We start from the raw sequence: 18,480 nt of genomic DNA, 5'->3' as shown, positions 1-18,480 counted from the left end.
GACGAATAATATGAAGCTTACAGGCAGTATGAGTCATTTGAAGAGCTTGAACAAGCAGTATCCTTTGCGTAAAACGAGATATACACTACAACATGGCGCAGCTTGGACGTAACCATCCCAAATGGATTATTTGAACTGATTGAGAACTAAAGATGACCTACGAATTATAAAATGATCGTAATTAATGTTAAATTTGACGTTAATTTTGTAAAGGAGAGTTTTTCCATCTGGTTCTATAGTTATGAAAACACTGGAATTTTAGTTTTTTGAATGTTTCGCGCCTGAATACAACTATAAAGTTGAAATGGCCAGTTTTTTAAATGAAGATACTTATTGTATTCTAAACTATATACTTCAATTCAACCGACTTTTTACATATCTCTGGAAACTCAGGAAAAATTAATGGTTCTATAGTTGTGAAACGTAGTGTAGCACAGACCTTGCCTCTCCCGACTACCGTTTGTTTCGATCGATGCAGAACGCTTTGAGTGAAATACGCTTTACTTCAGAGTATCAACAATCGGCTGGATTCATTCTTGGCTTCAAAAGATTAACACTTCTTTTGTGACGGAATCCGACAGCAATTATTGATTTCTCGGTCTGACAGACCAATGCGCGAGTATAGGAGTATTAATAAACGGGAGGCCACTTTTCTGCAGGCACTCTTCCCTCTACATTCTCGAGTCTTTTGTTTTGTTTGTGACAAGAACCTTTGTTTTCAGACCACAACAACAAATCCTTACCAAATCAAGAACTCCCTTTTTATTTCGCAAATTTATCAGCGAAAACGAACTTAAATTTGCTGGGGAGTGGCATTATAGGATATCATACCTGACAGCTGTCCAAAATCATTCTCCACGCATGTTGGTCAAAACCTTGTTGCACAACTTTCGAGTGCGCCTTTTAGCCACCAGATTAAGCTTCAGCGTCCTGTTTGATTGCTTGCAGTCTTTTTCAGAACAAAACGGATCAACGGGAAATTTTTACGATCGAAAGATTCTAAACAATTTGCTGTCAAAAAACTTCGGATATGCCTACTATGACCGCTGCTATGAAATGAACAATGATACATATTGCATACTAATCCTCTGGTGGCAGTAAGGATGAATCCAAACTAACCCAATGAGAATTTATTGCTACTCCTAAGTGAAATTCTAAATTATACTTTTTTGTGTAATTCATCTGTATTAGGTCAATCACGGAGTTAGTTCCTAAAAAGTGTGCAGTCTCCCCATGCCCAAACACGAGCGGTATTTGATTGTGATATGCAAGAAAAATATTTTTTTCCTTTAATAATTTATTTTAATTAATCCATAACATTTCGTCATTTCGCTAATTCTCTGAAATTTATTGAATAAATTCTTTGTTTTATTATATTTTATTTTGCTATGTAAAATAATAATAAGTCTGTTAAATCTCATAGCACTCTGTATTTTTGTTTCTAGAAAAAACACCACTCTGCCAGTAGCAAAAAAAAATCTAATCTACATATTTATGTGAAATCGTAAAAAACTCCATAGTACCATGTATTAATTCTACTATTTTATTCGGAATCACAAAAGAGATATTCTTCTGAAACTGCGATGTTCGATTACAATTGCGGAAATGACGAGTTTCGCAGAACGGTGAATCGCCAAACTAAACAATAACGTTGCACAACAAAAACCAAACGACCTCAATTTCGTTTATTTCGAATGAGTTACAGCTAATTGCCATAATTTTATTAACTAACGAAATTTTCTATTACCTGTTATTTGTGATCCGTAAATTTGAACAATATTTATTCTACAAATCCGTCCAATTTCCATTTCATTCAAAGAGTAGTTGTTGAACGATCAATAGTTGGTGTAGCCTCATCTTGGTTGAGATTTTCTGAGTGAATTGTTTGCTCAGATCGATTCTCGATATCAATTTGCTGTAATATCGATGCTTGTGATTCGCGAGCGCCCACTAAAAATACACTTTCCTAAAAAGAACAGGATTAATTGTATTGAGCAAATTTTTCTAAACATATTCAGTTGATAATTACACAGAACAGTTATATAAAGACTAATTTTTGGAACAATCATACATATTGCGAATATTGCTAATTCAATTTCAAAATAGAGAGATTGACAATCATTTTTTTATGTGTACGAAATTCAAGTGCGTTGCACAATAATAATCCACTCTGCTCACAACACGACCATACCGACATCAGAGCTTAAGAATTTGGGACGCTATGAACATGGTCTCCTCCTACAAAACAATGACAAAGAAGCATATAAGGGAACGTATAACATTGATAGAAAATGGGATTATTCAACCAGTCTGTTCATTGGAAGCTGCATTTCCACCCTCCACCTGTAATTACAATAGGGCAAAAGAGAAGAGAAAAGAACAACGCCGCGAGATAGCTGATTAGAACATTAGGCGATTTTGAACATCTTATACAAATGACGTAATCATTGATGAAGTATTTAGCAAACGTGTTCACAATGCGGGTACTATCCTGAGATGATTTGAGTAACGATTTTTCAAACAGTGCTAGGTATGTAGTTTAGCAAAACAAAAAGCAATAGAAAATCAACGTTTGTGTTTTAAACTATAACGAACAGGCAAATTTGCAATAATCAGTGAAATGTCTTTATGGAACAAGATTTCTGAAAAATCATATTTTATTTTTACTGTTTTGATATATGAACAAATTGTATTTTAACAAATATGGAAATAGTTAACGACGATGCGTAATCCATGAGACATTAATAAAACAAGATGGAGATGTATCATGGCGATATTGTACAAATGTTGCATTTTAAAAAGAAAGAAAAAAAACAATACAGGGAATCACTGTTAAATTAAAATTCTATTGTAAAATACTTGATTCGGTTGTTTGGAAAGTTCGCACCACCACTGATGACCACTAAATCGAGACTCGTTCCAAAAACGCAGCGAAAAAACGCAGAGAGATGACAGTAAATTTCGACGTTCCATTCAATTTTGAAACATTTAGAATCAAAAATTTATTTTGAAAACCCCCCTTTTTATGTACTCCCCCTTGGGTGATTTTTCGGTTTTCAAAAAACTCACATTTTGACGTATGCTAATATTTTACATAGGGTATTTTATGAGCTGTCCACATTCCACGTGGACAGAAACAGTACGATTTCAGGCATCCCCTCCCCCTACGTGGACAAGTATGGATATTTTCTATACCCCTCCTCCTGTTGCCACGTTGACATTTCTCCATTTCTTGGAAAAAATAATCGGAGAAATAATTAAATTGCGCCTAAATTCTATTTTATGTTCGTTTCTATTGTTTATCCTATGTATTTCATTTGTAAAAATGTAAACTAGTAGTTTCTTCGGTTTCTTCTCAATTCTTGTATCAACTTTGAGAAAACAACAACCCTGTTTGTTTTATTCTAAATTTCATTTACGTTGTGATCACGTTATAAAACATTATATTTATGTTATAACAAAACATCACATGTGAATCTAATCTCGGACATTTTCTATCATTAACCGACGCAAGCTAGCTGAACTACATATTTGCGTTTCCAAGAGAATCAAGCAATGAAATAAAGTGCTTCGTTATTGGAATTCAATTATTGGAAATCATTGGAGAAAAACTTTATATCGAAACAAGACAGCAGGAGTATAAAAATCGATATGGATATTAGCATGCCTTTGAGGATATAATCATGTTGTGCTATGTAGTTTTCACGAGTTCAACTCCAAAATTGGCGATCAAACTGATAGATTTAAGATGTTCATTTAGCTGATCCGGAAATTCATCAGTCCCCGCGTTTCTACCGCGTTTTCTACCAATGATCTATCTTCGTTCAACTTCATAAATTGAGTTGTTTGGAATAATCATGCCAATTTTTAGGAAAAAATCAAAAGCCATATATTTATGACATTTGATACTATGAGCCCGTTTTGTTCCACAATCTTTCATCATCCTTCACGCGACTTACAAAATCCATAATCGCAAAACTTTTTTGTTTCATCGTCAAAAAATCTGTGTTCAATGAGCCGAAATTCTCTACTTTAAATATTTTTTCTTAGCGACCTGAACAAATGATAATCAGAAGATGCAATATCTAATAATAGCGGGTGGACTATCACATCCTAGTCTAACTCTAAGAATTTTTGGCGAACTGTCCAAAAACATGGGGTTTGGCAGTATTCTAAAAGAGCATACCTTGGCTAAATCTTAACGTTTATTCTAGATTGCCAATTCTGATTCGATTAGCTGAGAATAGTACTTGTTGGAATTTATCGATTGATTGTTTGGTAAAAGCTCATAATGCAGAATTTCTCTCCTATCCCACTAGATACAAAGAACGACTTTTTGCGGGTGAAGACCTGCTTTGGAGATATTTAATGATGGTTGATTTCGCTCATCTCAAAGTTTTTTTTTCGCCTAACATTGTTGTAAATGATTATATTTTTCTTCACTCGCACGATTTGCTTCAAACTGCGAGTTTTCATTGCATTTATAAAGCGAGTTGCTGGGAGATGCGATCCATTTCATGTTTTCGTGACCAAGTGTAAAAGTGTAGATCTCATACATGGTAGTGTTTTACGTAATCAAGCTTTACCAGGTGCTTATGAACATAGATACTTGTAAGGAACCTGCTAGTTGATATACCGAGGATTATTCTTGATTAGCGTCTCGATTCGATCATTATCAGATGCGCACACAAACTTGCTGAACAACCCAAAAACTAGAAGCGTATTACAGAAAATATTACAATTTAACGAACGAATTTATTTACTCGAAGCATGTTTTTTTTACCCGTGAACCCGTTTCATTGTGAAGTGTATACGGGAATAAGGCTCATCATTATGAAATAAGAAGTAAACTTTCTGAAAATCAACGTGATTGTGGAAAACATCCTAAAGATCGATGCTGACATGAAGAAATGCTTCAGTTTTATATACATTATGTATGATTGTACTTTATGCTTAGGATGGCCGTTCAACCCCGTCCTCCCCTACAAACATTCAGAACTAGCCATTCTATTGTCATCGTTTTTCACAAAAAAAAAAAACGAGATAACATTGAATATCGACGTTTTGTGACATTTGGCTTAAAAAAATTATAAAATCCCGATTTCCGGCCATTTTTCTGTTTTCAAAAAACTCTGCAACACGTCAAACGTCTGCAACACTAGTAAATGAAGTCTGGTTGAACTTATATTTTGCATTGGGTATATAATCGTGCAAATCAACATTTCGCAGCAAGTTTCGAATGAAAAATCGAGATAACAATTTTTATTCGCTTTCAAAACCATACGCTTTGCCTCGTATTCCTAAAAAAAGAGTCCCAGAATGTCGATTGTTGACGATTTTTTTTTTCGTTTTTATCTGTGAACATGGTAAATGGAAAGCCCTTAACGTAATGTTTTCATTATATGCATTATGTAAATTGGAATAAAGTTATATAATTCATCGAACAAAACAAAAATAATAATTGAACAACTCAATCTTTATTTCCATTCGATTAGTTTGTTTGTAAAGATATTCGAGGGCCTTAGAATGCAAGGGGTGTAAGTGACTTGATCGATTTCTCTTCATCAACTTTTTCTTTAGTTTATAACTCAACTGCAAAGAGGTTCCAATTTAAGTTTGCTATAGAATCCGATAGATGAGGTTCTGACCTATCTTCCACAACTGGGAATGTATTTGCAGCTATGTTATGACCAGAAGAGAGAGTCGATGTAGAGAAATCGATCAAATCACTTACACCCCTTTCATTCTAAGCCCCTCATTTATGAAAATCGTCTGGCACCCACCACTTGCGTTCACTCGCGGCAAAACTCTCCACACACTGTTTCGCCGCATTTAAATCGCATTCGCATCGCGTTTACTATGTCAGGTCTGGGTGGTTTGCATTTGATTTTCACAGTCGTAAACAAAAGAGCTTTCCCGTAATCGATCCCGCGCCCGCACCGCATCGCGTTTACTATGTCCTCAGCCTAAGAGTCATAAGTTCAATTCTCACTCCTGACATTCTTCCAAAAATGGAAAACGGACCAGCCAAACGTGTTGAAAGCAGTGTTGGAAAAAATCATCTTCGCTAAGATCAAAAGCATAGATTTTCGAGCTAGATTGCATCGAAAACCTATATATCTTTTTTTTATCCAAAATATATATTTTTATTAAGGCTCATATGGCGTCAGCCTAACGGGGCCGGGAGTTCAATATTTCGACAATGTTTGCTTACAACTATGTTAGTAATATGTAACCGATTACTCGCGGTTGGCTCGAGGTTAGTATTACAAGTGTTCTCATAATTGGTATGTTGCAGTCTTCGATGCTCTGTACGTGTGCCCGACACGGGATACTTCCTATTGGGATGCAGCTGACCATTAATCAGCAACGCCCCCTAGTCTGTACCTCATATCTAGCGTGGTGCGTCTTTCTCGACTCGAGGAATCCAGGATAGAATGGTCACTAGCCGGCGCAATCATTAGCTCGTGTAGAGTTGTCATGAGCGGTACAACCTTTGGCTCTAGTTAAATGATCAGTGGACTGCACAACCTTCGGCCCGTGCATCTGTAAAGAGTGTGTGTATGTATTGCCGCGACTAAGTAAAAGTTTATCGATCGGATAGGAGGGATATGAAACGGGGACACAACGAAGGAAACATCATTAAACGTTGACATCGGCGTTTCTGAGGAACAGGTATAGATGAAGCAGAAGATCAGGATCCCGGCTACCTAAGATATCCCGGACGGGGATATTCGATTGTCTGCCTTGTGTTCTCAGTGCTCTAGAGAGCTGAGAGCGAGCAGCATGGAACCGGATACACGACCAGACAACATGCTCGATGTCGTGGTAGCCATCGCCTCAAAAATGACAGATCCAGGCAACCATTGAATATGAGCAAATGAACTTTTGTCCTTCAATATGTTTTGATGTTTGTTTTTTCCACCCAGTGTCATTTTCATCTTGATTATCGGAAACGTCAGAACTGAATTTCATTTCAGCCAAATGAATATCAGCTGTTGTTAACTTCTAACCTGAGGCTGCTGTGTGCGGTTGGGTTTTGCAGTTGCCGGATGCCGTAATCGGAAATACCTTATGAAATTCCTGATGTCGCAAATGACTTGACGGTAGCTAAAACCACTTGTTGTATCCATTCTGCATATGCCGTTGCTACCGTCTCGCCAAATAAAATTTATTTTGAATTTAAATTCACTGCCAGAAAGAATATCGTTTCGGATGTGATGAATATCAATTTGTTGCTTTTGATACCCAAAGTATAAATAACAGCGAAGTTATGAACCCCACTCAATGTCGCATTCATTCATTATAGCAAATTTGTTCATGCAACAGCGATATGAACAAAATGAACTCGTTTGTTATTGTCATCAATATAATGCGGGCAGTGTGTTTCAAGCTGAAAAAAAGTCACTGGAACAAAATCATATTCGTTTCTCGTGAATATTTGTTGATATTCTAAGACACTGGTTGAAAGTCAATATAATATAGAAATAAAGAAAAGAAAAATTCTGGGAGGATTGAGTTTTCAAACTGCGTGAGAGATGACTAAGAAAAAACCGGCATGAACTATCCGAAAACTCATCACATAGCATAATCTGGCGATCACAATGGACTGAAAGATCTTTGAAATATTCTAAGCTAAGGGCGATCAAAACGGTTGACAGGCTCACAATTCTTATGATAAAGTTTGATGAAGTGATTTTTTATTTTAAATCACATCAGGATTCATAATTTTTGGCTAAAAATGATTATTAACATACAAAAATTCGAAGTTTCGAAAACTCATAAAAATTCGATGTTCCACAAAGTTCGTCAGAAATATTTTTACCATCTTGTACCCAATTTTCTACATGACTTCTGTTTTTTTATGAAATTTAAAAAAAAATATTAAAAAAATTGTATTTTAGATATTGCAAATTAATGTTTTTTTTGTAAATAAAAAAACACTAATTTTTTTTCTTAGTATATATTTTTTCACGTTTTAACATCAATTCTCTATAACTCTTTCTAAGACACTATTTTGATACGACTCATAGTTTTTGAGATATAAATTATCAAAGATTTCTCTTACTAAAATCGATACGCCCTTTTCAAAAGTTACACTTGAGTCAAAAAATTTCCAAATGCTGTGGAAAACTCATATTTCCTCCAACTCAAACAGAATACAAATCCTGTGGTCATTTTTATAGCGGGCCTGACTCTCGAATACACTTCACGGTGGAAACGAAATAAACGGCACGTCATTGAACTACGTTTTACGAGTTAGTGAAGTGTCGAAGATAATAATGAGTTTTCAGGCAGAATGAGCACTTTTCAAATAAAAAATCATTAATGAAAATTAACCTCTTCGTATCAAACTGGTATTCAATGTGAGTGGAAAACTTTGTTTTCTTCGTGTGATATAATAATCTCATACAAAAATTTAATCTAATTTGATATTATAATGATAAATTTAGTGGGAAACTAATCTCGCATCCAGATGTCAACACCGTACCGTTGTCATCGCGAATGCGTTTCATACCGTTTCCACCGTGAAGTGTATTCGTAGTGTATTCGAGAATCAGGCCCAAAGTGTATCCGCTATGACAACGGTACGGTGTCGACATCTGGTTTCGAGATTATTTTCCCACTAAAACTTATCAAATTATGTTCAGATAGAATTTTTGTATAAGATTATTTTATCACATGAAGAAAACAAAGTTTTCCATTCGCATTGAACACTAATTTGAAAAGGAGAAATTCATTTTCATTGATAATTTTTATTTCAAACTTCACTAACTCGTAAAACGTAGTTCAATGGCGTGCCGTTTATTTCGTTTCCACCGTGAAGTGTATTCGAGAATCAGGCCCAACATATCATTTTTTTCACGTAACACAACTTATGGAATACCTTTGATATTTGAAATAAAAACTTGTGTTATTTTATAGGGGTCGATATTCAGACCCCGTCGATCCCCAAATTCAATTTTCGTTTCTGTCGACAAGACTTTCATTCGAATCAAAAATACAAGTTTTGAAAATCGGCATTTTCATTTCATTTGAAATTTGTTTATTTGTTTATTTATTTGTTATCAACAGGCCTGAACAAGAGTGCTCTAATGATTGCACAGTTGTTTCTACTATGTGTATCTAAAATAAATAACTGCTGGTATAGAATTGAATAACAAAACAGTAGAACAATAAAACAACGAAACAACAAACAAACGAACAGAACGGAACAGAACAATGCACAAACTACATAAAAGCCAGCACGAGTCACGAACACAATTTGTCTTTACATAACAAAACTGAAATGTTTTAATCTACTCACTTTGATAGCCTTATCGGAGTAAATATCCATTTTGTCATAGATAATTGCATGGATTCCAAGGCTCTTCAAATGTTTAATCGTATCCTTGCAGTTGTTATCATCACCCCAACAGAATATTATCAATCCCTTCTCTGTAGCTAGATTTACCTGTTATGAATACAATAACCAATCCCGAAGATAGTCAATAAAATAGTTTTGTGATACCGAACGAAAAGCCCAACTCACCTGTGTTTGATCACGCAGGAGATCCTCTGTGTGAGCAACGATTCCGAGCAGCTCCGAGGCACAAGCATTCCTGACAGCCATCTCAATCGAATTACAGCGTGGATCGTGATAGCTCGGGTACCGACTGGTCACACCCAGCGTTAGGAACATCACCGGATACAGATTCTGTTTCAGACGCAGCATCGTACAAATGTCCGCATCGAAGCACGAAAACACTATCCGCCGATCGCCAGCCTTCTCTAGAACGACTTTTAAAATACAATCAACATAAAGATTCGTATCGAAAAGTAAATCTGATTCCATAGTGCCATCTTTAAGTTTCTGCGACCACTTGATTTCGATATTGAAGCCACAATGGGGATCGATTAAGTCCAAGGCGTCTGCCAGTTGCGGAAACGGTTGGTGTTCATCGAGATCTTCGTCGAAGAATTTTGCCTCGCGGTTTCTACCTTCTACCACATGGTAGACCTGCGCTCAAAGGAGCAATAATGTTATTCAAATAATACTTTCGATTTGAATTTACTTTCAATTGCTTTAACAGATTTTGAGTTTGGGGGAAGTTACCTTTAGATTTTTCAGTTGTTCAAGAGTCAGCTCGCGCATCGGTAACTCCAACATATCATTTGCTTCTAGGGTTGTTTTGCGTTTAAGCGAGACATATACATCGAAATCGTGATAGATAACAGGTACTCGATCTTTACTGAGCTGAACATCAAATTCAACCATATCAGCACCATGTGCGACAGCCTTTTTCAGTGAAGCAATTGTGTTCTCGCGAATTACATTGCCTTCGCTTGTCTTAAAGCTCGTGCCTGAACCCCGATGTCCTACGTCTAATCCAGTCCATTGTTTATTCCAGTAACGAATGTAGGAACGCTCGAGGTTACACTTGGATGGAAGCAATGGGGTTATTTTCAGATACTCGATTCGCATCATACCCAGCGGTCGATGCTTGCTCCCACATGTCACTGGTAGCTCGAGCATACCTTTTGATTTTTTCAACAAATTTGGCAGAATATAGTGGTAACCCAAATGATACGGAGGTTCGTCACTTTTCGATCGAGAGCTGTACGTAAATAGGTCAACAAGGTAAGCCACATTCTCCGGTTCAGCAACTGTCACATTGAAAACGATGAAATCATCTGGATGATACGGACAGCCAAACTGGGACTGCTGTTCGTACATTGTGTTTGGATTTCGCAGAGAAACAACCTCCGTGAAAGCGTAGCCCTGGTGTTCAGTTCCATTGTCGCGTGTATCACTCGAAAGCGATTCTTCCAATAAGGTGGTTATATTTTGGTTTTCCGCATTGATGCGAAGGTTCATTGGTGTTATCTAGAAAATAATATAATCTGTGTTAACTGTTGGACTTGTAGAAGAACATCAGCGATGTTTCGAAAAATTGAAACAAATTATATCAGATACAGATGCTTCTGCTTTATTCGCCAATATCTTCCGAACGAGAGTGCAGTTTGATGACGACACAGACAACGACCCATTAGTAAGGAATGTAGAGATATTCGCTTTGTACTTTATTAGTCGCGAAATTGAATTAAAGGTGGGTGATAGTCATTTACGTCACCTTTTCGACGTTTTCGTGATTTCCGTCTTCCAAGTTCACGGTGAACTACCGCAAAGGAAGTGGAAATGTAAGATTGATTCCTTTTGATGATGCTGAAGCCTTTGAAAACGACAACAAACTTAAGACGTAGTAAACGTTGATGAAGATGAAATAGAAGAATAATTTAGAGATGATTGATTCTTTGTTTTTAAGAGGCTTTAAACTTTGCAGTTCATTCGCCTCTAACATAATTCAGAGATAACAGTGGTAGGAAAATGTCTTGGATCTGCATTTCGGAGTAACGAATTGGAAAAAAAACATTTAGAGCCTTTCCTTGTTCACGGATGTATCTGTCATAAAAGACGATTGAAAGATCATACCTGTAGACTTGATATCGATCGAAAAACGAAGGAATGCTGTACAGTCGGCGGAGGACGTCAACTGGTTCGCCTTCCTAGCAGAGCTGCAATTTGTCATTGTCACTGCATATATTTAGGCTACTATGATGACCATTGCAACATTACCACCAAACGACGTGCAACAAAATATAAACCGACAAAACAAAATCCTCACTCTTCAATGCTAAATAGTTTGTCAGAGTGTGTTGACGAACAAAGCATGTTGCAAGTCAGTGCCCTATGATCGTCAAGACGGGAAATACCATGTCACTTGATGTAATGGCAGTTTACACGTTTACGAGGGTGCATTAGTTACGTTGGGCTACCTGAATACCATTCTTATATAAAATGCTAAAACTTCGAGGACTAAAACTAAACGGACTTTCAAATATGTAAATTTGGATTTCAACGAAGAGATAAATTTCTTCATTATTCCAGCATGTAGAGATTTTTCATGCTTCGGTCAATTATATAATCCGTTGCCTAAATGATTTAGTATCGCTCGCACGTTATCGCGTGTTCGACATAGTATTTACTTCAATAAATATAAAAAACAACAACCGGAACGAAAATCGAACCTTTGCTCGATGAAGATAAAATGCAATCTGCGACAATCATCAATTCGTTGCTGACAATTTTACCGCCTACTTGGTCGATCAAAACGTATTGTCGAAGCTCAGTAACAGGCAGAGTGTTGCATCGTACTCCGTCAGTCACCATTTGACCAAGATTTTTGTCATTAGGAAGTGACTAACGCGGCTCGTCAGTTGATTGATGAAAAAATGCAACTCTGCTTCCTAGTCGACCAATTCTAATGAACTGACGAAATCGATTTCGCAAAGCAAGGAAACGGTTCCTCAAATGCAGGAGTCAGCAACAAAAAAACTGAAATGCGGGAAGCTGTGACCCAATACAATTCTCTGAACGCAATATTTGTGAAAATGCACTGCTTGAGCTCCTCATCTGTGTTGATGATAATCAACTTTTCTTGCATGTTCAACTTGGCTTTTACCATGGATACAGTACTGATTTATTATCAATTGAAAAATATTGTTTCAATCAAGTTGAAATCGTCACCTTGCAGCTGGAACACAAATTCAAAAAAGCTGAAAATCTTGCTATGAAAGAGGCTTTTGGTGGTCAGCGAACTCCAGCGTGTAGAAGTAACCGAGTGAAGATATCTTCGGGTTTTCTCATATAGCTGAACAAATAATCGAGTGTTCTAAGAATTGCTTCGAAGATTTTTGATAGCACTCATAACTTATAGTAAAGACTGATGCGATCTAGGGCTCAGATTTTTTGCTACTAAATAAAGTGAATGGCCACTACCTTACGCAGTTGTAACTTTGAATGAGCTGTAAAACCACGATGACGTCCAACCATTGACGATGCACCATCAGTCAGGCACCACTTCCATGGAATAGCTTTTTCGGTGAAAAAAAACGATCGATTCTCCTCTGGTATCAGTCTTCATATATGTAGCAAAAATCATTTCTTGGCACATATTTTCATATTTAATGTATCGAACATACCCTAACACAGAGCTTCACTGCTGGGTAATGTAGATCCGTCGAGCTGTATAGAAAATCTGTTGGTCTATAATACATTGAATAACATTTTTCCCTCTTCGCGACCCATCTCAAGTTTCCTGAAATAATTTTGAAACAAAAATTTGTTTCGCCATGCACATAGATGAACAAGCATTTTGTAAATTCTTTCTCCAATCACTTTATTCTAGTTCACTTCATTTAGCTACGCAAATACCTTGTAATCTCTTGAATTAAATAAGAAGTTGAGTACATTATCATTCAAGATCCAACGTATTTTAGAACGCTTATGAACTTGCAACCTAAGGGCAAGCTTGTTATACAGTAAAATATCAGGAGCATGTTTGGACATGAATTTGATGATGACTTCCTTCGTGTTAAATCACGTATATGTTTAAAATACAGAGAAATGTTGAACATGCCTGAATAATTCGTACGCTCAAACACAATATCTTGCACGAACCTGTTCAGTTTTTTTTTACCTGCCGAATTTTTCATCTTGTAATTTTTTTACTTTTTTATTTTCATTTTGTGCACACTCATCGTCTTGTTGAGTTTTTAAAATGTACAGCAATAATATTTTCTACTAAGATATTAGTCATTCTCAGGGTTGCCACTTTTACAGAATATTCTTTATTTTAACAGATTTTTCGCCAAATTTCAGATACAGAATCTGTATATACAGAATTACAGATTTTCTGCAAAGATACAAAATTTAATGATGTTTTTTCAAATTCAAATTGAAATGTTAAATTAATTACAGTTCATTTTCTCTGTCTACCTTTTTAATAATAAACTTTGTTTTTTTTGTTGTTGAGTGATGGAGATATGTACCTTGATTTATAAAAATGTTGAACCATATGAAATGTTACCTCACTTCTTCATTCCTGCTAAAGTTTTTGGGACACTTTTTGATAATTCCACATTCATCAGCGTGTATTGAGTGAATATTCTCGCTTCAAAATGCCAGCAAAACAAAGTTCTGAAATCGGTTGGCTCCCACAATGATGGACTCTATTTTGAAAGCAAGGAACTATGAATCGGCTCAAGGAGAAGCGTTAAGGATGAAATTGACGGAAAATTTAAGAAAAGCAAAGTTCAACAAAACAACGTATAAACATCATACAATTTATTATGAGAAAACTTTTTTTGATTTATTTTGTTGTATTGATACGACTTTTGAAACAGATTTTTTTGCTAAAAATACAAATATAAAGATTTTTTTCAGAAAATTTTGCAGGATCAAATGTGCCAACCCTGGTCATTTTTATAACAACATATCATTTTTCTCACGTAACACAACTTATGGAATATCTTTTATATTTCATTAAAACATGTGTTATTTCATAGGGGTCGATATTCAGACCCCGTCGATCCCCAAAATCAGTTTTCGTTTCTGTCGACCCCTGGGAAACCGAAATAGATCACTTTGAGAAACACTGGTATAGACCAACAGAATAGAATAAAGAATCATTCTCAACAGATTGATGGAATGCATGGAGGAAGCTCTGTCTGATAGTCAGTTCGAATTTCGGAAATGGTGATCTACGTATGGTAGTCGAAAGGGCCGACAAAGCATCCAAAAAGAAGTGTAGAGGGAACCGATACTGCACAATGATAGCGATGAACGTTAAGAACGCGTATCGGCTGGAAGGCCATCGCTATTGTGCTCCACATGACGAAAGTCTCAGACTATCTGTGCAGAAACTTGAGAAGCTACTTCGAGAACCGGGTGCTGGTGTACGAGACAAACGCGGACTATACGCCCGACACAAGACGGAAATGCCGATGGTCAGTAACCGCAGGGCGGGTGTTAATCACAATTTGAGAAGATTGATTATCAACTGCACTTCAACAGCCATGTCGACTACGCTTGTAAAAAGGCAACGAAGGCAATCAATCCACTGACGAAATCATGATCAACAATTCTAGCCCAAGCAGCGAGAAGAACCTTTTGACAAGTGTCTCTTCATCGAACCTACGATACGAGAGTTCTGCCTAGATCACGGTGATAGAAACTCACCGTAACTCTAGGAGGCTAAACATTATGTACCGGCTGATGGCGATGCAAGTCGCGAGTGCGCATAGAACCATATCATCGGAAACGGTCTGGGTCAGAGCCTGGTTGGTCTCCATCGTTATCACCTTGGCGGAGGACAGCGAATGCTATAGGAGAAAGGGAAACGGGGAAATCCGGAAGCTCATGCTGACACTATTGGGCTGGGTGAATAGGAAGCGTGCAGAGGTTAATTTCTACCTAACGCAGTTTCTATTTAGTCACGGTTGCTCCAGGTAGTATCTACAAAACCGGTTTGGACACGCAAGATCGAGATGTGAAAAAGTGGAAAAAAGGGGAGCACGTTGTTTTCGATTGTTCGAGATTCACCGCAAGGTGCGAGGTCTATCGGACCTTCATGCTGTGAATATTGGAGGGGAAATGTGTTGCATCTGGAATGCCATGAACAGTACAATCATATAAATCATGTCTGAGCTACTGCGGAAGTGGAGGGCCAACCAAATCAGCATGCCGACAACGCAAGACTGTGGAATGTGGATCACTGTGAGGGGACCCTGAGGAACCCCACGAGAGTAGCTGTGACGTAGTGCGCGTCATGTTTGAGGGCGTTTCTTAATCGACGCGAATCCCGCGATAGTGACTGTCACGGATTACGGATTACGTCAAGTTGGAGGGCAACTCCTAATCGGTACACGACTCGCAGGGTAAACGAGTACTTGTGCGTTAACAACGAATCATATAAATTAGGGATTGAAATGCTCGCCGATTTGAATGAAAAAACATCCATGTTCGCCCACAGGGAAAAATAATTGAGAATATAGCTGGCGAGAGAATGTTATACGCTCACCTCAATTCTCGCGAGAAACGGAAAGCCGATTTTTATTTTTCGACGAGTTATGATTGCCGAAAAGTGGTTTCGTTTTCAGTGACTCATTGATGCCGATAATGGGTTTTCACTTCTTCGGAACAGCTGGAACCACCGCATGGAAACATGCGGTGACATCGTATTTAATCGTGAAGTGAACATAAGATGGGTTAATATTTTTGCTTTTCAGACGCTGTCCAAATGCAGGTCGTTTAGACGCTGTCTAAACAGGCTAACGTTAGCTCCGATTTTTCGCTCCATATTTTCGGTACTAAATGAGAGACGAAAAAGCATTCTCGTTGAATTACAGAGGGGGAGATTTTCCCACATCTCTTTCTCTCTAAAAAGAATTTTCGGTGAAAAGGAAGAGACGAAAATTTCAACATTACACGACTCATCGAAAACTAGATTGATTGACTAAATACTTTTCTAGCAGCCGAGCGAGAATTTCGATCTCTGATATAAACGAGAAGTAGAGAAAAAGGATATAAACAACGCTAGTTAGCGTTGGAGACTGGTGATGTGCATGAGCACCGCCGCCTCCCGCAGGACTTAAATCTAACGCAAGTAAAACTCCAATGCCTGAGACTAGATTAGGAGACTTCAAAGGTAACACAAAATTGCTGAGAAATCTGGAGATTGTGTTATTTAAATAATTATCAATGAATATCATAAATAAGACGATGTGCTATTCTTAAGTAAGTCGTCATAACGTTGGAAAGAGAAACAAGATCAGAAGAAATTGTTAGACTTGTTCAGTGATTACAGAGTCGTCCAATTCACTTAAGTTATTTCCCGATCAGGGAATGCCATAGTCGCAATAAATGATATAATTTGATCCACCCAACGGTAAACATATTTCCACATGCGTTTACTTTCCTGATTCTGAATTTGTATTGTTTGCTGAATTTTGAATTTGTATTGTGTAACTCACCTTTACGTATAGCAGACGATTTTTGATGCGTTCCTTCAAGAGGAACGGGTTGTCGAAAAATTTGAATTGTATTATTGTCTCAGTAGTGAGCCAGCCTTTGTCCAATCTGACCGAACCATCGATATCGCCTAGTGTATCGATTCTAGCTTCCTGATCCATGTGTACCTTGTCGGAAGAACAATCAACGGGAATACTACGTGAGGTAATGTGAGTTTCGAAACGACGCACATGCACATTCTCGCTGCTTGGGTCTATCGAGCATATCAGGTAACGATAGGAAATGGCCACGTCCCGAGGTAGGTCAATTTCCAAACTCCAAATGTTGGTGTTATCTGTAAGATAATAGAATAGGTCACTTATCGAAGAACGATTTGTGGAAAATTATTTTTCAAATAATTAAAAAAATGGAACCATGTTTATATTAAACATCTATACCATTTAGCCTGTATTATATTAAAGTCATTCACATGCAGACTCACATGTCAGAATATAAGCACGCGACCATCTGCACTTCACACGCTGATGCCATTTATGGTCACTTGTTCCATAATGAATAGACCGCCAAGTGGTCTGCGGCATAAATTCAATGAACCAAATTGAATCAACTTGTAGATCCCCCCTTGTACGCAAACTACTCATGTAAATTGAGCTTCGTACGCCGGAAACAACGTTTCTGCATGATAACTCTTCTGTGTTTCAGACTAGTCTGAATGTAAAAATTGGAAGAGATGATAAAATGAATAAAGGACATATTCATTTTATCATCTCTTCCAATTTTTACATTCAGTTTAATGGATCAGTTCAGAGCTACTACCTTCACATACTGCTACAATCCCCGTTTTTCGAAAAATATTCTAGTCTAACTAGGTGTTGAACTATTTTTACTATAAAATTAAAAATACACCCAGGTTTTGACGTGGGACTACGTCTAACCGGAATATATGGGGGGTAAAATGAAAACCTAAACACAAAACATGCAGGAAAAATTAAAAATTTCGAATGCTTATAACTCGAACATTTCTTACTGGATCGGAAAGATGTTTTCATCAATTGATATGGAATATTTCTACGAATCTATATCTCAATTAATGATTTTTTTTCATTAGATAAACAATTGAATAAATGTAAAATGTTGGGCGTTATCTAAACGCCCTAACTGCCTCGTTTTGATTGGTTCAATTTACAGCTTCCCCAACACAGCCATCAAAACCAAGCAGCCTTGGGGAAATCAACATTGCAAATACATGAGAGTATGGGGACTTTTGTTCTAACCGAAATGTGTTCTCCAACACAGACTTCAAAACCAAGCAGCGTTGGAGAAATCGGTTTTCAAACAGTGAAAGTATGGGTAGCTTTTGATCCCACCGAAATGTGTTCCCTAACAGAGGTTTCAAAACCTTGGTGCCTGGAAGAAATCGGCATTGCAAATTCATGCAAGTCGGGGGTATTTTTGTTCCGGCTGAAATGTGTTTCCCTAACACAGACTTCTTATCCATGGAGCGTGGGGAAATTGGCATTGTAAATACGTGTCAGTCACGAGCATTTTTGTTCCGACTGAAATGTGTTTCCCTAACACAGACATCAAATCCATGGAGCGTGGGGAAATTCGCATTGCAAATTGATTCA

General features: G+C 37.3%; 1 protein-coding gene across 5 annotated transcripts in view; it reads right to left on the bottom strand.

The window, feature by feature from the left end:
- Positions 1 to 1,289: 1,289 nt before the first annotated feature.
- LOC129780057 (glycerophosphocholine phosphodiesterase GPCPD1) overlaps positions 1,290 to 18,480 on the bottom strand; it is a 129,165-nt gene continuing 111,974 nt past the window's right edge. For 3 of the 5 annotated variants that reach the window (XM_055787936.1, XM_055787935.1, XM_055787937.1), the window contains 5 exons: positions 16,855 to 17,186; positions 10,097 to 10,867; positions 9,533 to 10,000; positions 9,308 to 9,454; positions 1,290 to 1,966 (listed from right to left, as the gene is read on the bottom strand). In XM_055787936.1, the coding sequence (XP_055643911.1) occupies positions 1,814 to 1,966; positions 9,308 to 9,454; positions 9,533 to 10,000; positions 10,097 to 10,867; positions 16,855 to 17,186 (1,871 nt within the window). In that variant the 3' untranslated portion in view covers positions 1,290 to 1,813. Of the gene's footprint in view, positions 1,967 to 2,029; positions 2,239 to 2,306; positions 2,344 to 9,307; positions 9,455 to 9,532; positions 10,001 to 10,096; positions 10,868 to 16,854; positions 17,187 to 18,480 lie in introns of all 5 variants that reach the window. The other 2 variants (XM_055787938.1, XM_055787939.1) reach the window with 2 other exon arrangements.

The sequence above is a fragment of the Toxorhynchites rutilus genome, chromosome 3, assembly GCF_029784135.1.
Source record: "Toxorhynchites rutilus septentrionalis strain SRP chromosome 3, ASM2978413v1, whole genome shotgun sequence".
In the NCBI taxonomy this organism is placed as follows: Eukaryota; Metazoa; Arthropoda; class Insecta; order Diptera; family Culicidae; genus Toxorhynchites; species Toxorhynchites rutilus.
This window is presented reverse-complemented; position numbering and strand designations above follow the sequence as displayed.